At 40.8% G+C, this 20,812-nt stretch overlaps 2 protein-coding genes across 2 annotated transcripts in view; both read left to right on the top strand.

Moving 5' to 3' along the window:
* Positions 1-20,812, top strand: part of LOC126336648 (probable G-protein coupled receptor CG31760) — a 1,468,739-nt gene that overhangs the window by 968,040 nt on the left and 479,887 nt on the right. The window lies entirely within an intron of this gene.
* Positions 12,988-20,097, top strand: LOC126336649 (tetra-peptide repeat homeobox protein 1-like). The gene is made up of 2 exons (XM_050000572.1): positions 12,988-13,032; positions 19,525-20,097. Exons 1-2 carry the CDS (start codon positions 13,021-13,023, stop codon positions 19,933-19,935), a joined length of 423 nt encoding a protein of 140 aa, XP_049856529.1. The 5' UTR covers positions 12,988-13,020; the 3' UTR covers positions 19,936-20,097.

Genomic DNA, 20,812 nt, shown 5'->3' with positions numbered 1-20,812 from the left:
GCGCTATTTTACAAATTAACACATCTTCCACGGCGCATTGAGTGAATATGTTGTTAATTTCCATCCAGACAGCACACATATTGTAAATAAATTACTGTGGCAAACTTCATAATATTCTTGATGTTAGCACTGATCATCACACATGTCCTATGCAATTGATGTTTTTGTTTACAATAGAAGGATTATTATTAAGTAAACATACAAACATATCATTCTTTAAATGTTGACCTATGATTTTGACAGGGTAAATATTGATGTGTGGGGTGTACAAAACGCGATATGTTAATAATACAGAAATTTTTGCACCTTAAGAGTAAACACATTATTCAATTGGTTTTAGTAGCTTTTTCTACTGTGACGCATATTGGCGTAATAGTTGAAAGCCACCTGATTGCGTATTATGGAGTAGACACGTGTGTCCCCGTATTTATATATACAGATATTTTATTATCATTGCAGTTTATAAGTTACTTGCGGGGAATACAAAAAAAAAAAAAAAAAAAAAAAAAAAAAAAAAAAACAGGAGTTTGGGATGAGGAGCAATTCATTTGTTCATCATGGTGTTTTATATTTATACAATTATATACTGATACCTTAAAGTGCTGTGGTGTAACTGATACGGCAGCAATTTGTGTTTGATTTCTGTGAAAAGCCTAAGGAAATTATTTAGAAAATATTTATTGGCTAGTTCCAGCTGCTCATTTACAATGTATTGTGATGAGCTGAGCGTGTGAGTATATATTTCGAGTTCTTCTAACAAATCCAGTTTCCTGTCTTTGTCAGTGGTATGTAATATCCGTAAGTCGTCATTAATGTTAGAAACCGAGTGTCCATATTGATTCATGTCAGTGGTTATTGCAGATTTGTTTAAAATTTTTAGTCTAAAGTCATTCACGTGTTCAGGGTATTTTTACTGAAGCTTCTGCCGGTCTGTCCAAGATAAAGGGTTGGGAAATTGCAATAAATAACTTTGTAATTTCATGATTTTTCTTGGCCTACGATGGTGGTTTTGATGCTGTGGGTACTAATGAGTTGCACAGTGTTATTGGTATGAAAATTTATTTGAACTCCTGTCCTTCGGAAAAGATTGGTAATTTGGTATGAGGTAGTGCCTAGGAAGTGAATGATTGCAAATAGCTACTTTTTTGCTGTTGCTTGAGAATTTTCTGCAGGTGGTTTACTGTCTTTAATTGTATTGTAAAAGCGGTCAATTATTTGTGGCGTGTAGCCATTATTTTCAGCTGATAAGTGTTGAATTTCCGAACCGTATCGCAGATCCAACACTGTTTGACATACGTAAACACATTTATGGTTCATGGTTATTGCGGATCGTCGAACCGAAACTCTACTTGTATGTAGGACGACCGACGGTCTAAAAGATATCGAAGGTCACTGGTAGATGAAACGATAATGGGAAAATATGGCTACCTGTCCTATCATCAACGTTCAAGTGAGCAGGGCAAGTTCGCAGCTACAACAAAATCATGTGGCCCACAAATTGTTTTGGACAATAGGTTGGTCGTGCCATAGTCGCCGATATTATCTAAAACATTTCAATCTCACGTTAAGGTTCAAATGCGCAAGATCGTTGAACCTATTAAATACATTCGCAAGTGCAGTAACCGGGCTACATTTCCTTTGAGAAATAACTACGACAAAGTCGCAAGGTTTCAATTGGCGTAATTTGAGCTACCCTGCTCACGAAGGACCTCCACCTGTGATTCATCTCGACGTACACCTAGAAGAAAGACAGCGAATGCTTTTAGGTACAGTGAGGGCACTTACTTCTTTTCCCGATCGGCGAATGGTTAATGGCGTCGAATATCCAACGTATCTACATGCTTGCCGAGAGCAGCACTTACTTGGTGATGCCAAACACTAGGCTGGTGCTCTGGCCGACGCATGCGTTAGTGACAGTCCACACAGCTTGCATCACTTGTGTGCCGTTTTCCTGGAATTCTGCGCATCATCTGAAGCTACGGTATTGTGACAAAAGTGTCAGGATAAGCTGGAGGAAATTTTTATAGGAATATGGGGCAAAAAATAGGAGTCGAGCATAATTATAGATAGCGTCAACAGTGTGCTTAATCAATGCTGGTACGCTATTCAGAATATTGTTACGCATATACAAGGATATCTTCTTCCGCATTACGGCTTCCGAGCGCCATTATTAGAAGACGATAGTACCAGCAGCGAATACGTAGTGCAGATTAGTCATAAGTCAGAAGAGCTTACGTAAACCTTGCAAAACGGTGTCCAAAATCCAAGGGAAGAACAGTGCAGATTATTCGAACGCGTTTTTCACGGTGTCGATAATAATATGGGAGAAATTATGGTTTTGGGTACACGTGGCGGGACAGAAAAACATTCCTCACTTCAATCGTGTTAGCATAACTATGAGTCAAAGGAAAAGTGGCTCTCGTTGGTAATAGCAGCCTCTTTGTTATCTGGTGGTGAAACTGCTCATACAATATTTAAAATTCTAGTAGGTAAGGAATGGTGGGTAGATCACGTAACTAATGAGGAAGTATTGAATAGGATTGGGGAGAAGAGGAGTTTGTGGCACAACTTGACAAGAAGGAGGGATCGGTTGGTAGGACATGTTCTGAGGCATCAAGTGATCACCAATTTAGTATTGGAGGGCAGCGTGGAGGGTAAAAATCGTAAAGACAGGTGAAGAGATGAATACACTAAACAGATGCAGAAGGATGTAGGCTGCAGTACGTACTGGGAGATGAAGCGGCTTGCACAGGATAGAGTAGCATGGAGAGCTGCATCAAACCAGTCTCAGGACTGAAGACCACAACAACAACAAGGAATGGTGCAAGATGCTTGAAATTCCGATAAAAGTAGGGGAAGCTATCAAGAAAGATGGTAAGTATATAATGCGTATAAAAGCCAAGAGAAAACAATAAGGAATGTGTACCAAGAACGAAGTCTTCGGTTTAAAAATGGTGTCAGAGACGGATGTAGTCTTCCATCCCTTCTGTCCAATCTATACATCGAAGCAACAATGACATAAAAAAAAAAGAAAATTCAAGTGCGGGATTAAACTTCAAGATGAAAGGATATCAATGATATTGCTGTCCTCCATTAAGGTAAAGAAGAATTACAGAATCTGATGCATAGAATGAACAGTGAACAGGTTAATGGGAGCATATGGAATGAGTGTAAATCGAAGATAGAGGTAAGTAATGACGAATAGCGTACTAGGCATGAGACCAGCGAGAAACTTTACATTAAAAATTGGAAATTTGTGGTAAGGTATTATGGGACCAAACTGCTGTGGTCATCGGTCCCTAAGCTTACGCACTACTTAATCTAACTTAAACTGACTTACGCTAATGACGATAGACACAACCATGCCCGAGAGAGGACTCGAGCCTCCGACGGGGTGAGCCAAGCGGACCCCCACAAGGCACCTCAGAGCGCTCGGCTGCCCCGCGCGGCAAGCTTTACATTAGAATTGCTGAGCATGAGGTAGACGAAGTCAATGAATTCCGCTATGTAGGCACCAAAATAACCCATTGCGGAAGGAGCTAGGAGTGCATTACAAGAAGACTATCATTTGCAAAATGGGCATTCCTGACCAACAGAAATCTACTAGTACCAAACACAAGCCTGAATTCGAGGAACAAATTTTGAGAATGTATGTATCTAGGATAGTTTGAGAAATGATATGCGGGAAAACCAGAACAGAAGAGAATAGAGGCATTTGAGTTGTGATATTTGAGATGTTGAAAATGGAGTGGACTTATAATGTAACGAATGAGGAAGTTCTCAACAGAATCGGTGAGGAAAGAAATATATGGAAAAAAACTGACAAGAAGAAGGAACACTGAGATGGGACACCTGTTAATACATCAGGGAATAACTTCCATAGTGCTAGGGGGAACTTTAAAGGGTCAAAGCTGTAGAGGAAGACAGAGATTCGAATACATCGAGCAAATAATTGAGCCTGTAGGTTGCAAGTGATACTCTGAGATGAAAAGTTCACCATAGGAGAGAAATTAGAGGCGGGCCGCATCAGAACGCTCTGAAAATAGATGACCAAAAGAAGATTCGAATATCACGGAACACACAATTTGTGACATTACTAAGAACAGTGAAGAATCCAGGGTTCTACACAACTGCTGCTTAATAACATGGGACGAGTGCACCATGGTTAAACGAAAATCAGTAGAGGTGGTTGATAGAACCCTCAGAGATATTCGACAAAATGATCAACCGTTGGGTGGCGTCACAATATTTTTTGAGGGTGATTTTAGACAGAAATCACAAACTGCACCACAAAGAACAAGGGCTTATGAGATGAGAGCCTCAGACTGAAGTCTGTAGTGACACACCACATAGATGCTGTTAACGCAGCACATGCGGCCGCTGATAGGACGCAAACCAAATGCACAGGAGTTTTCTGATTTAGCGTTAAAAATTGCAGGAGGAGAAGATGGTGAAATCGTTTTAGCCGCTACTTTGTGACATACCATACATTTACTTCAAGATCTCAGTCCATCTGTTTGTGTTGATAAAATGCGAACAGCATACATTGAAAATTCTTGTCTCTGTGAGAAAGCTGTATTAACACCACGAAACGATCATGCTGCAGTAATTAACTAGGACATAATTACCCATGTTGAGGGAAAAATGTAGAATATATCTCTGTTAATAGAGTGGTGAGGCAAGATGATTCTACTGATTATCCAGTCGAAGTTTTTAAGCTCTTTTAGCGCATCTCGTCTTCCATCACACGAAATTAGTTTGAAGAAACGGCATCCCGGTTATTCTGCTGTGAAATCTGAACCCGCCTGAACTGCATAATGGCATAAGGCTTGAAGTTACTTCTCCCCAAAGAAACATAATACAAGCGGAAATTAGTCAGGAAGTGGTGCAGCCAAGTTAGGCTTTATATCCTGAATCGCCCTTATTCCGGTCCGTTTGCCAATTAGATTTAAACGTGCTCACTTACTGGTGAGGTTACATAATTCTGAAACGGTAAACAAAGCACAAACCAAAAGCTGCGTGTTGCTGGCGTGGGGCTTAGTGCCACTTGCTACTCACACTGTCAGCTCCATGGCTCCTTCCCACGTTAGTGAAACAAACAGCTCTTCATTCATGTCTACAATCACACTACTCCACACGTTGTAGTGAAAGAAGCTATACAATTTGCATCTTTTTTATCTACACCAATGTTAAAATTGTAAAAGTGCAATGTATTTCTGTTTGTTTGAGAACGCTTCTCCGGATCTACTAGAAGATTTTCAGTAGATTTTCGAAGGTAACATAAGCTTAGCTTGGGTCACCGTACATGCTTTATTCCATCAAAATCTGATCTAGGAAACAAAAGAATACCATGATTTCAAGTTCTATCTAAAATCGTCTTATTTCGCTGTTTCTTCGTTTTAATATGCTCTTCGCCAAAACAACTCGACGAATCGTCATTTTTACTGTTTTCCGTCTTCTCCTTTAGTTGCTTTAAATTCGTGGAGGTATGTGCCGTCTATGCAACTAAATGAAGGCAGTTTGTTTGTTGCCATACGCGTTTCGCTTCATTTATTTGGGAAGCATCATCAGTGGCCTGAAATACATGTTTCTTTTTATATATACAATAAGCGTATTATCTGCTAGATATAATAGGTTGATATTTTACATTTTGTCGGGTTTTTTAGGTTAGAAGCAACTTTTGTAGCACTAGTTCCGTAAAAGGATGTATCTTTCGTTTTACTTACGATTTCCAGCACTGCTAACACATATATGTGTTTCTGGAGATGTATTTGTTGGTCCTCATGCTCCAGTTAGCCGAATAAGGTGTTGTTTAGCCACTTGTCACATCACATTTCACTTTCATTGCCATTTGGCGATCAACATATGTGTGTTTGCAGTGTGTAGTGTTGCCAACTGTTGTTATGTGTTTGTCTTTTGTTTCTGTTGTGTTTTGTGGTTTTCATTTGTTGTATGTCTGTGTGTGTCTGTGTGAGTGCAATTTTTTTTTTTTTTTTTTTTTTTTTTTTTTTCTCTCTGTGGTTCATGTGTTTGTCTGTGAGTATGTGTGTGTGTATGGGGGGGGGGGGGTGGGGGTAGGAGGGAGAGAGAGAGAGAAGATGAACCATCGAACATGGAATGTGACATGACAGTTATCAGAGTGAATAATCACAACAAAAACCTCCTGACATTGCAAGAAAACTTCCACATACAAAGAGCCATTGCAATGGAAAAGAAGGTACTCAATGACCAAATCCATATAAACAATAACTCGCTGATCATGCTAGCCACCAAAACAACAACAAACTGAAGTGCAACCAGGATAAATAATTAATGAATATCCTTCCCCTCTTCTCTCTCTCTCTCCCTCCTACCCCCACCCCCCCCCCCATACACACACACATACTCACAGACAAACACATGAACCACAGAGAGAAAAAAAAAAAAAAAAAAAAAAAAAAAAAAAAATTGCACACACACAGACACACACAGACATACAACAAATGAAAACCACAAAACACAACAGAAACAAAAGACAAACACATAACAACAGTTGGCAACACTACACACTGCAAACACACATATGTTGATCGCCAAATGGCAATGAAAGTGAAATGTGATGTGACAAGTGGCTAAACAACACCTTATTCGGCTAACTGGAGCATGAGGACCAACAAATACATCTCCAGAAACACATATATGTGTTAGCAGTGCTGGAAATCGTAAGTAAAACGAAAGATACATCCTTTTACGGAACTAGTGCTACAAAAGTTGCTTCTAACCTAAAAAACCCGACAAAATGTAAAATATCAACCTATTATATCTAGCAGATAATACGCTTATTGTATATATAAAAAGAAACATGTATTTCAGGCCACTGATGATGCTTCCCAAATAAATGAAGCGAAACGCGTATGGCAACAAACAAACTGCCTTCATTTAGTTGCATAGACGGCACATACCTCCACGAACTCGACGAATTTTCATGGTGGATCTTCCAGGTAACTTGGACGTACCTTGAGGCATCGTATAGACTTTAATTAATCAGAATCCGATGACGAAAAAAAAAATACGTTTACACAACTAAACCACATAACTGATTTCGAGTAAATTTGGTAAAAAAATAGTTTTATCCCTGAGGAAGAATATAGGCTACTGCAGAATGTATGAATTACATGATACTCACTGATTTCTTTTTTTATGTTCTTCCTACTGTCCATGCGTCACCGACACACAGTACTGTTCTCCTAAAGTGTATTTCCAGGAATTCCATACTCGAATGAAGGTCGATGTTGATGCTAGTAGATCTCTTGTTGTGGGTAATACCCTCTTTGCGTCTGATAGTCTTTTTTCTGCTTCACCCTTGTTTCGTCCGTAACAGAGTTCCTTCAGTTCGTTTACATAGTTCTCCAAAAGTTTAATGTTGAGTTCATCCCTATTCTCATGTTTGCTACTTCTCTTCACATCCGTCATTCTTTGGTTTACTCTCAATACACAATGTATGCTCATTAGACTGTTCACTCTATTCAGCAGATCTTACAGTTCTTCCTCAAATTCTATGAGAATAGCGATGTCATCAACAGATCTCAGCACTGACATACTTTCATTTTTAATCCCAAATCCGAAACTTTTTTTTTTCTCAGAACGAGATTTTAACTCTTCAGTAGAGTGGGCGCTGATACGAAACTTCCTGGCAGATTAAAACTGTGTGTCGGACCAAGACTCGAACCCGTGCCCTTTGCCTTTGACGGACAAGTGCTCTGATACTGAGCTACCCAAGCACGACTCACGCCCCGTCCTCACACCTTCAATTCTGCCAGTACCTTGTCTCCTACCTTTCAGACTTCACAGAAGCTCTCCTGTGAGCCTAGCAGAACTAGCATTCCTGGAAGAAAGGATATTGCGGAGACATGACTCAGTCACAGCCTGGGCGATGTTTCCAGAACGAGATTTTCACTCTGCAGCGGAGTGTGCACTGATAAGAAACTTCCTGGCAGATTAAAACTGTGTGCAGGACCGAGACTCGAATACATCCTTTCTTCCAGGTGTGCTGCTAGCTTCGCAGAAGATGTTCTGCGAAGTTTAGACGGTAGAAGACAAAGTACTGGCAGACGTAAAGCTGTGACGGCCGGCCCTTAGTCGTGCTTGGGAAGGTCAGTTGGTTTAGCCAGTACGGTAGCTCAGTGTGTTCGGTCAGAGATTTATCTGCCCTGTGTAATAAAAAACTGAGTCAATGGATCCACGATGAACTTGAACAAGCGCCATGGGGCGTCCGCCCCGAAAAAATATAACGACGAATACCGAACAAAATGAGATTAATGAAAATAAAAAGCGGGTAGAACACTTGCCCACGAAAGGACGAAAGGCTAAGGTCGCTAGTTCGAGTCTTGGTCTGGCATTCAGATTTAATCTGTCAGGATTTTTTTTTTTTTACTTTCGTCATTACCCCTTCCAAGTATAGGCTCAACACTAGGGGCTGGAGATCACATCTCTGTTTATGATCCGAGCATTTCGTTTTTGGTTTTCCATTCTCGCTTTTCCCTCTTGGTTCTCGTACATATTGTGTATTCCGTGTCTTTCCCTATAGTTTGCATACATTTTCCTGAAAATTTCGAAGATATGCAACAGTTTTAATTTGTCGAACGCTTTCTTCTAGGTGGACGAATCCTACGAATGTGTTTTGATTTTTCTTAAATCTTACTCTTGTCATTTAGCGCAACTGTTTGGTCCCTTTACCTTTCCTAAAGGCAAGCCGATCGTCACCTACAACCTATAAAATTACTGTACATATTGACAAACCTTCAGTAAACTCTCGTTTATCTCCTCCGCTCAGCTAAACTCCATAAGTAAGACTGAAAAGTACATATTGTAGTATGATTTTGTAAACAAGCTTTATCTATGACGTTCTTTAAAAAAAACATGAAGAAGGTGAGTATCACATACCAATCCCCAAGGGCGTTTATCCGCCGCCAACCCCCCCCCCCCCCCCCAATCAATGGTAACACCACACAACTCACAGTGATTTGCCGACATTACGTTCTTTCAGTAGTGCAGCAGATGATCCATTCGTGTCACGATTCTTTGCGTGGCACGACGAAGATGTCTGCGATAAAGAACCCACGACAAAGGACTGTGACAACGGATCTCAACAATGTACCACAGTGCTTCCTAGTCTTCACTAAAGAATTTCCGTACCACTAGCCAAACATATAGATTATGCTTGTTTTTTTCTCATTTCTTCTATAGTCGTGATACGTCAGCCATCCTTCGATACAATTACTCACACACACGTACACCCCACAGTGGTTATAAACTTACTACTTAGAACACGATGTCTTCAGGTAATTGCCATGAGACGTCACTCCAAACGCCATTTCAATGCGTAACAAGCAACATTCATGCCTCCAGACAACTTTTCTGGTATGCACCACTTACATCACACAGGTTATGTGAAAGTGATGATATTCACGTACTTAAAGTTCCTGTCTGAATTTCATTCACGGCGCCAAACAAGATTCACTACGCCAGTCAAGTCTTGTAGCCGTAGCAATGTAATGCTACCTTTCCAAGACGGGCCAGGTCTCCAGTTTGCCATAAATTCTAGGTCAATAACGTTATTTTAGCTACAACGATGTTTGTAACGACGCGTTTCGCAAAAGAACGGCGGCAGGTAAATTTTTGCAGTGTCGATTCTACTCCATTTATAATTTAGGATGGGAGTTTCTACTTGAAAAATGTTCACCATGTCACTGTTCCGGTTTTCGACTTTTTAGGACATCATCACCCATTTACAGTATCACTTCCTCTAAATCTTCCTGCGTATCTAATACACTAATCAACTGTGATAGACTGTTTTACTTGGTACAACAAGTATAAAATCAAAAAATAGACTCAAGCTCACTGTAGAGATCTCTTCGAAACATTGAGAGTTTTAACTACATCGCATGAGTGCATTTATCAGTCAGTTATGCACATCAAAAACGGCCTTGATAATTAAACCACGACAGCTCTGTCCATGACAATGGGACAACATGAAGAAATATAAAACTCAAAACGGACTGAACTTGTGAGTCTTCACTAAAGAAGATGTCTGCCCTTTCACGTAACGAATAACAGTGTTCCATTACGGTGGTATGGAGAAAGATAAATGTGAGAGGTAAAACAGTTTCAAATCTTTCCTTAGGTCGTCTGGTAATAGTAAAGAGCTTCCAGCAGAAGAAATGTTTTTCCATAATAGCAAAGATGAATAAATGCTCATTCTAGAGCCCAAGTCTACTGGACACCTTTTTCCTGTTTTAGTCCTAACTACGACCACTCAAAGTATTGATTACTTTTTTTAAGCATCCTGCATAAATAATATAAATGTGCTACCCATACGTGTACAAGCGTGCTTTCTTCCTGTCAGCGCTCGAAAGGTTAGCTGAAGTTGTCCTAAGCCCAACATGTGTCAGAGAATAAATAGATATAATCCCACATTTAGATCAGAAAAACGGTTACACTGAACGTGAGATACGTAGCATTTGTGATTCGGATTTCTATAGACGGAAAAAATTTATTGCTGATCCTCCAGAGAATCCAACCAAAATTTGCATCTGTGTCCTACACAGGACTTTCTGAGAACGAACAGCCAACGCATTTAAAAAAGCCATTTTAGAAATTGGCTTCCAGACGAGAAAGACACTTGCGACAGTTTTGCGTACAACTTTTGACAATAAGCAAAATGAATTTAGAAATCCGTGCTGTATAAATCACTTGTGGATGCTGTAATAGTGTTTACGTTGGCGAGACGGGATGTGGCTTTTCAACCAGACTCAGAAATCGCTGCAACAAAAACTCTGCTGCTATGGGTTGTCATCTCATTGATCGAAGCATCATTTATATCCAACTTAAAAACTCTTAAGATCTTACTCATACAACCAAAGTGCTTGAATTTTGACATTTTGGATGAAATTGAGACATATAAGCATTCTAATACTAACCATTCTGGAATCTTGAATGTAGAGATTCGCTTCCACAGGAAATGAATTTTCTATATTTTTCTGGATTTGTTGTCAGCATGGCTGTGGGGCACCAATGTGTGATTCTTATTTAACATGTTTACATTTAGCTTTTATATAGTGCACCTCCCCTATTCCACTTCCCCCTCTCCCCCAAACTTCCTCTTCCATCACCTCCACCCCCATCCCCACCCCATCTCCATCTAAATGTCTGTATTTCATATTTTACGGTTTGGGATGTACGATTACACTATTTTATGCTTTTATTTCATAACTTTTGTAAAGCGTCAAAAGATGCTATGATGTACCTTCGACTGGACATGGAACCAAATAATATTTCTTAACATGGAAGTGAAACATGGACGATAACTAGTTTGGACAAGAAGAGAATAGAAGCTTTAAAAATGTGGTGCTACAGAAGAATACTGAAGATAAGGTGGATAGATCACGTAACTAATGAGGAGGTATTGAATAGGATTGGGGAGAAGAGAAGTTTGTGGCACAACTTGACTAGAAGAAGGGATCGGTTGGTAGGACATGTTTTGAGGCATCAAGGGATCACAAATTTAGCATTGGAGGGCAGCGTGGAGGGTAAAAATCGTAGAGGGAGACCGAGAGATGAGTACACTAAGCAGATTCAGAAGGATGTAGGTTGCAGTAGGTACTGGGAGATGAAGCAGCTTGCACAGGATAGAGTAGCATGGAGAGCTGCATCAAACCAGTCTCAGGACTGAAGACAACAACAACAGTTATGTGAACATAATGTATGCTCTCCAACGGCTGAGTTTTGTTTGTACTGAAATGGTTCCTATGTTTCATAAAAAAGTGTTTGGGCTCGTGACCAGAAAATTGTTCTTTTTGATGAAAGCTGGACAGCGCAAATTTGTTGTTGTCTGGTAATGGGTTTTTGCCTCAGAGATGGACTGTCCCAGTTTTAATTATTCTCCTTCCACTGTCCTACTGCCTATATTTAAATTTGTAATCTATGCTAGTATTGCTACTGTATATTTTAATTTATATGTAGACTGGCGTATCGCACTGTAGTAGTGGTTGCAGCTTCTGACGATGAGTAGCGCTACGTAATACTCCCGAATTTAACAGATATTTTATGTATCCTTTTATTATTGTAAAGTCATTACCATTATTATCAAGAAAGTAAGTCTTATATAATAAATTTGCTAACAGCCATCAGACATACGAAATAACAAATGTATAGCTGCTGATGCTCGTTGGCGTCACTATACATTTTGTAATACCACCCGGTGGCAGAAATGTCTTCTTTGCTGAATTATATCAGCAGTCAGTGAATGTTTGTTTCGCTAGGTACGCTACATCTACGTTCAGAAATCGTTTCTGAGTTAATGCATTATATTTTGTGCCAGGTGTTTTCAGTCAAAGTGGAATGCCTTAGCCATCCATTACTGTGCATTATAAAATATTTCTGTATCTGATATTTTGTGGATATCTGACCATCTATAAACTCCGAAACGAGACATATAGACAATAAAGACATTCTTCACCTGATGTTTGACTTTTACCATTGCGATCCAGTCACCAGCAATGAAGAAACAGTGATTACCCTATACAAAAGAATGTGTATATGAATTAAGATTTTATTCTTTACTTCTCAAACGGGAATACCGTGATATATTCAATATCCTCATAAAACTAATTCACTGATGAAAAAAACGTACTACTACTACTACTACTACTACTACTACTACTACTATTACTGTTACTAATTACTTATTATAAACTTTGTCTGTTACTACAGTGTTTCTTCCCTATAAAGTCGTGTAGCGACAAGAGAATTAATCGTGTGTATCAAGTGTCCAGTCGAATAGTCCCTTCTCCCGCTAAATCTCTGCAGCCAACACAAATTTAGAAAGCATCATTTGCGAATACCCCGCAGCCACCACTCTCTCACGTAATCCCCCACTACCGTGCCTTTCCAGTGGCGGTGAGAGGCTCACCGCCCGATATATAACCAAGGACCGCAGCTCGGAGGGCACACTCGACAACCACGAACACCACAAGCAGCAGCATGAACCAACTGGTGAGTCACAGACTACTGTTGCTGCAGCATCACTCTCACACAGCAATCGTCAGATACCACTTGTGCCTTAGAGATAACGTCGAAGTGTTCAGTTCTGTTTAAAGTTCAAAGGCTAACAGTCTTTCACAAACCAGAACTTTTTAAAATCTTACTCTCCGTGACATTTGGTAAAAACAAGTAATTCTGTAATAAAGGCAACGCTGATATAATGGACTAGCATCAACAGCAATTGAGAGGTATGTGCAGCCGGCCGCGGTGGTCTAGCGGTTCTAGGCGCTCAGTCCGGAACCGCGGGACTGCTACGGTCGCAGGTTCGAATCCTGCCTCGGACATGGATATATGTGATGTCCTTAGGTTAGTTAGGTTTAAGTAGTTCTACGGGACTGATGACCACAGATGTTAAGTCCCATAGTGCTCAGAGCCATTTTTTAGATATGTGCAAATAAATTAATAAGCGATGGGTGTCTTCCCTCCATGGTACACAATCAGGGTCAGAGCAGTGTTGCAGAAGCAACGCAAAAAACATGCCAAATTTAGAAGAACGCAAAACCTCAAGATTGGTAAAGATTTACAGACGCTCTAAATTTAGCACGAACTTGCTTCTAATTTATGCTTTTAGTAGCTTGCTTCCACAACGATACGCTGTCTTGAAATCTCGCTGAAAACCCAAAGAGATTGTAATTATATGTAAAGTAAACCAGTGGCAAAGGCTTTCACTGTGCAATAACAACGATGATGTCACACATGACAGTGCAGTGACACTAAAAAAAAAAGTTACTAAGCACGGTTTTCCGAAACTCCTTCGCCAACGAAGACGAAGTAAACAATCCAAAATTCGAATCAAGAACTGCCACCAATATGAGTAACTTCCAAGTATATACCCTCGGTGCAGCAAAGCAGCTTAAATCACTTAACAAAGGCAATACTTCCGGTCCATATAATATAACGGCCCGGTTTCTTAAAGAATATGCTGGTACAATAGCTCCACATTTAGCAATCATATACAACCGCTCGTTCATCCAAAATCCTTACCTAAGGACTGGAACGTTGCGCAAGTCATACCAATACCGAAGAAAGGAAATAGTAACAATCCGCTAAATTACAGATCCAAATCATTCACGTTGATTGCCATTTGGAGTTTGGAACATACACGTATATTGTGTTCTAAAATTATGATGTACCTCGAATAAACCATTTATTGACGAATAATCAGCAAGGATTCAGAAAACATCATTCCTTTAAAACGCAGCTAGCTCCTTATTCTCATCAAGTAACAAGTGCTATTGACAGGGTATGTCAAATTGATTCCATATTTTTAGATTCCTAGACGGCTTTTGACTCTGTTCCTTACAACAGACTTCTTATGAAATTGCGTACCTTTGGAGTATCACTTCAGTTGTGCTTTCAGATTCGTCAGCTCCTATCAGAAAGGTCTTACTTCGCAGTAATTGACGGAAAGACATAGAGTAAAACGGATTTAATATCCGGCTTTTCTCGAGGCGGTGTTACAGACCATCTGCTGTTTGTGATCTACGTACATAAACGGCTTAGGAGACAATCTGAGCAGCCCACTTAGACTGTTTCCAGATAATTCTGTTATTTTCCGTCTTGCAAAGTCATAAAATGATCAAAACAAATTGAAAAAATTATTTAGATAAGCTATTAGTATGTTGCGAAAAGTGTCAATTGACTCTAAATTACGTAAAGTGTGAAGTCATCCGCAAGAGTACTGAAGTAAATCCGCTACATTTCGGTTACACGGGAAATCACACAAATCTAATGGCTGTAAATTCAACTGAATACTTGTGTGTTGCAGATACGAATAACTTAAATTTGTACGATTACATAGATAATGTTGAGGCGAAAGGAAACAAAAGACAGTGATTTGTTGGCAGAAAGAAAATGTAGCAGTTCTAGTAAAGGGCCTGCTTATACCACGCTTGTCCGCCGTCTTCTGGAGTGTTGTTGTGTAGTGTAAGATCCACGTCAGATGGGACAGATTGAGGACATCGAAAAACTTCAAAAAAGGACACCTCGCTTTGTATTATTGCGAAATATGGGACAGACTACCAAGGTGATTTGTGGTGATAATCTTTAAAGCAAAGCCGTTTCTCGAGGCGGCTGCATCTTCTCGTGAAACTTCGATCACCATCTTTCTCCAGCAATTGATAAAATATTCTCTTAGCGCTCATCTACATTCGGAGAACTGAATATCATGTTACAATAAGAGAGTTCAGAGTTCGTACAGAACGCTTTAAGTGCTCGTTTTTTTCCGCGGGCCGTTCGAGAGTGGAACAAAAGGGATAGAGCTACAAGGTGGATCGATGAACCCTGTGCTAGGCACTTAATATTGAATTTCAGACTAATCGCGTAGTTGTAGATTTTGTTTCCAAACCCTCTGTCAACATGTTATTTTAGTAGCAGTGTGATGTTTATTGTAGTCAACTTTGTAATTTACGTTTTAGAATAAGGCTGTGCAATATCTAGATCTTCATATATTATCCAATAACCCGTTGGTCACTCAGCTGATGTGAAACTGTTTCGAAAACCTTAAACAGGAGTACCAGTTCTGATAGAGACTCATCAACTCTGCCAAAAATTATAAGTTCCATCTTTATTACTATACCAAAATTAATGCTGTTCACCTTTCAAACATTTCATACTGCTATATCTCCCCCTAGATGTAATTTAGTACACATGTTCAGCTGTTTAAGCCAAACAAATATTTGACTAACGTAAATGATTCACTTATTGATTGGTTATTATTTAACGTACAGCTGTCGTATGAAACACCTCTACAAATCCCATCTAGTAAAGGGTCAAGACAACGAATGCTATGAATATTTAAATTAAGGTCTGGCAAGCTACTTCTTTTTGAGTGAAACAGTTCCTTGCTTTTCTTCTAATTATACAGACGTAAAAAAAATTTTTTGAATCTCCTCGGTTCCAAGAGTTCCGAAACCTGTACAGAAAATTTGTAATAGAGATCAACATGAACACCTTTTCCGTCCTTTTTATTGCTTATGAAAACCATAAATTGCATGTTGTACCACCCTACAGCGACACTTCATAGATGGTGGCCCAGATTGCTGTACACATCGGTATCTATAATACCCAGTAGCTCGTCCTCTTGCATTAATGCAGCCTGTATTCGTCGTGGCAAACTATTCAGAAGTTCATTAAGGCACTGTTCGTGCAGGTTGTCCTACCCCTCATCGGCGATTCGGAGATCCCTCACAGTGGTTGGTGGGTCACACCGTCCATTGACAGCCCTTTTCAATCTATCACATGCATGTTCTATAGCGATCATGTCCGCAGAACATGCTGGCCACTTTGGTCGAGCGATGTTATCCTGACGGAAGTCACAAGATGTGCATGATTAGGGGTGGGAATTGTAGTGCATGAAGACGAATGCCTCGCCAATATGCTGCCAATATGGTTGGACTATCTGTAGGAGGATGGCATTCACGTATTGTACAGCTGTTACAGCGCCTTCCATGACCACCAGCGGCGCACGTCGGCCCCACATAACGCCATCCCAAAACAACATGGAAACTCAGCCTTGTTGCACTCGATGGACAGTGTGTCTAAGGCGTTAGGCCTGACCGGGTTGCCTCTAAACACGTCTCTGACGATTGTCTAGTTGAAAGCATATTCGACACTCATCGGTGAATAGAACGTGATGCCAATCCTGAGCGGTCCATTTGGCATATTAGTGGGCCCGTCTGTACCGCACTGCATGGTGTCGTGGTTGCAAATATCGACCTCGCTGTGGACGTCAGGAATGAAGTTGCGCAGCATGCAGCCAGTTGCGCGCAGTTTCAGTCGTACGACCTGTGGTTGCACAGAAAGCATTATTCCACATGGTGGAGTTGCTGTCAGGGTTCCTCAGAGCAATAATCCGTAGGTAGTGGTCATCCACTACAGTAGTAACCCTTGGGCAGCCTGAGAGTTCCTGTCTCTCTGTATCTCCTCCATGTCCGAAAAACATCGCTTTGGTTCACTCGGAGACACCTGGACACTCCCCTTGTTGAGAGGCCTTCCTGGTACAAACTGACAATGCGGACGCCATCGAACCGCGGTATTGACCGTCTAGGCATGGTTGAACTACAAACAACGTGAGCCGTGTACCTCCTTCCTGATGCAATGACTGAAAAAGATCGACTGTCAGACCTCCTCTGTCTAATAGATGCTGATCATGCATGATTGTTTACATCTTGGAGCGGGTTTAGAAACATTTCTGGTCAAAGGGACTGAGTCTGTGATACAATTTCCACAGTCACGTCTATCTGCAGGAGTTCTGAGAACCATGGTGGTTCTAAAATGTTCAAATGTAAGTGATATCTTAAGGGACTTAACTGTTGTAGAATTTTAGAACATGTTTTTTGCTCGAGGATCATGTAGTTTTTGGAAACCCAGAATCTACTCTGTAGGAATCAACATGGATTCCGGAAACAGCGATCGTGTGAGACCCAACTCGCTTTATTAGTTCATGAGACCCAGAAAATATTAGATACAGGCTCCCAGGTAGATGCTATTTTTCTTGACTGCCGGAAGGCGTTCGAAACAGTTCCGCACTGTCGCCTGATAAACAAAGTAAGAGCCTACGGAATATCAGACCAGCTGTGTGGCTGAAGAGTTTTAGCAAACAAAAGACAGCATGTTATTATCAATGGAGAGACGTCTACAGACGTTAAAGTAACGTCTGGCGTGCCACAGGGGAGTGTTATGGGACCATTGCTTTTAACAATATATATAAATGACCTAGTAGATAGTGTCGGAAGTTCCATGCGGCTTTTCGCGGATGATGCTGTAGTATACAGAGAAGTTTCAGCATTAGAAAATTGTAGCGAAATGCAGGAAGATCTGCAGCGGATAGGCACTTGGTGCAGGGAGTGGCAACTGACCCTTAACATAGACAAATGTAATGTATTGCGAATACATAGAAAGAAGGATCCTTTATTGTATGATTACAAGATAGCGGAACAAACACTGGTAGCAGTTACTTCTGTAAAAGATCTGGGAGTATGCGTGCGGAACGATTTGAAATGGAATGATCATATAAAATTAATTGTTGGTAAGACAGGTACCAGGTTCAGATTACAAACCGCTCGTTCGACCTATACTTGAGTATTGCTCATGTGTGTGGGATCCGCACCAGAGGAGATAGAGAAGATCCAAAGAAGAGCGGCGCGTTTCGTCACAGGGTTATTTGGTAAGCGTGATAGCGTTACGGAGATGTTTAGCTAACTCAAGTGGCAGACTCTGCAAGAGAGGCGCTCTGCATCGCGGTGTAGCTTGCTGTCCAGGTTTCGAGAGGGTGCGTTTCTGGATGAGGTAATGACAGTGGCACGTAAAGTGCCCTCCGCCACACACCGTTGGGTGGCTTGCGGTGTATAAATGTAGATGTAGATATAGATGCTAATGTCATCAGTGCCTAAGCTCACACACTACTTAACTTAAAGATCCTAAGGACAAACACACACCTATGCCCTAGGGAGGACTCGAACCTCCGCCAGGACCAGCTGCACAGTCGTTGAGTGCAGCCCCTTAGACCGCTCCGCTAATCCCGCTTGGCGCCAGGGTGGTGCAAAACATTTCTCTGATATGTGTATTTGTTGTTCCTGCAAGTTGACATATGTATTCATTTCGATTTAGGTCCTTTGATAGGCAGAGACATAAATATTTTGTTACTGGTTCTAGCGTTCCATTACCAATACCTTAAATGAACGGTAAATGAAGCGCAGTACATTGCATTTACTTGTGATGAGAATCAACTGCCACTTCCTTTCCCAAGTGCAGACTCTCTGCAGGCGTGCAAGTAGTTCTTGTTTACCTTAAAATTTTTTTGTAACACGAATTCCTGTATATAATACCAGAATTGGCGAACAGCTCCTTCGAGCTTACAAAGTTATCCAACAGATAACAGATAATTTTTGTACATTGTGAATAGTAACCGTCCTTTAAGACCCCTTTGGGCTATGCTACTCACATAGCTTATGTGCTATTCGATAAGCTCATGTTTTTTGTGTCAAAAAGTAAATGCGAAATATTTAACAGGATGAGAGGCAGAACAGTGAAAGAAGCATGAGTTGGTTTATTAACAGAAGTAGGAAAACTTGCAGAGATCTGAATGTGTGAAACTTTTTTTCATGCAAATTAAAGCAAGTATGCGTATAAGTAAAGGTTACCATGTGTCCAATAGGAATAATGCCAAGGAAGAAAACAAAGTTTCGATTATGAGGTTCAGAGACTAATATCAGAATAAGATGGCTGTTCTGGCAAGTACTGTAAGAAACACTTCGTTAATTTGTCTGGAGATGCCAATGAAGGGAGTCCATAATCGTAACTGAGATAGAAAATACTGTATGCAGTGTTTGTGTGTCCCAGAGTAAATTCTTTTTAGTCTATAACAGGTTGGAGTAATTAAATTATGTGAGTGTAGTAGAAAAGGTGCCTAGTAAATTACTAAAGGTTCGTTCCTCTTTACAGACCACAGGTGTTCTCCTAGCAGTGCTGGGCATGAGCTCTGCAGGCCTGCTGCATGGACTAGGGCCCCTGCATGGTCCAATTCTGCCTGGACCGGGACCCCTGGCTGGACCGGGACCCCTGCCTGGACCAGGACCTCTTCCTGGACCAGGACCTCTGTCTGGACCTGGTCCCCTGAGGTTCGGCCATGGCCCCTTGCCTGTCTATGCACCTCTGCATGCTCATGCCCCCCTTCACCTAGGGCCTGGCCCTCTGCGTGGACCAGGCCCGCTGCCTGGACCAAGCCCACTGCTTGGACCAGGCCCCCTGCCTGGACCAGCTCCCCTGAGGTTAGGTCCTGGACCCCTACCAGGTCCATTGCCTGGTCCATACCATGGTCCTCTGGATCATGGACCTGCTCCTCTGTGGCATTAAGTTGCTTCCGATCGACATTTCTCTGTCACTGTGTTAGTGTACTCCTGTTTGATGAAGTACTAAAATTTTATTTAAATATTCTCTGTTAAGGTATTTGTGTTCAATTAGCTTCCTCCTGTGTATATAACAGTGTGGAAATAATAAAATGTTTGTTAACGTTTATTTCTGTCTCTTTGTTCTATCATATTACTGTGCCAGTACAGAGTAGGTGTGTGGGGAGTGGATCATGCTGGTTTATGTCATCATTAATTGATAAACAGACAATTAGCATATTACACTCTATGTACGAGCAGTTTCACAGCAATCGATCGTAACACAGTGATAGCAACCTTTGTTGCCAAATGTTTCTGATGTTTCTGCCTATGAATCACTAAAGACACTCACAATTTAATTCTCACTTTTTTCGACGAACCACTCTTCCACACACAACTCCAAACACATACACAACAAACGTTAATGAATTAGTTACACATTTATTGAACCCTGTGCTCAACCTTAGGACAACAAGTACTTTAACGTTTAACACAGTTAAATGGTGGCAACCTTACACCAACAGCTCTCACATATATTCCGCCATCTGTTGTACAATTTCGGCACAGTAAGTATTTGAAAGCAAACAACAGGTGGAAACTTTCATGAATTTTACATTCAATCAAACGGAGCCCTCAAACTTTTTGGAAACACAGAAGAAAACATCCAAAACCATCAGACAAATTACACGCAAATACCGTTACAAACTATTAGAGGAAACTGATAATGGTTTTAAAAGAAATAACACTAGAAGCAATTATAGGACATTTAGGGAAGAACTAGCAACCTTCAAGCCACCCAGTCTTTTTCTTCGGCGCCCTGATGGAACGCTTGAGACGAACACAGT

Source organism: Schistocerca gregaria, chromosome 2 (assembly GCF_023897955.1).
Source record: "Schistocerca gregaria isolate iqSchGreg1 chromosome 2, iqSchGreg1.2, whole genome shotgun sequence".
Taxonomy (NCBI): Eukaryota; Metazoa; Arthropoda; class Insecta; order Orthoptera; family Acrididae; genus Schistocerca; species Schistocerca gregaria.
The sequence above is the reverse complement of the archived record's forward strand: the minus strand, read 5'-3'. Positions and strand labels throughout refer to the sequence as shown.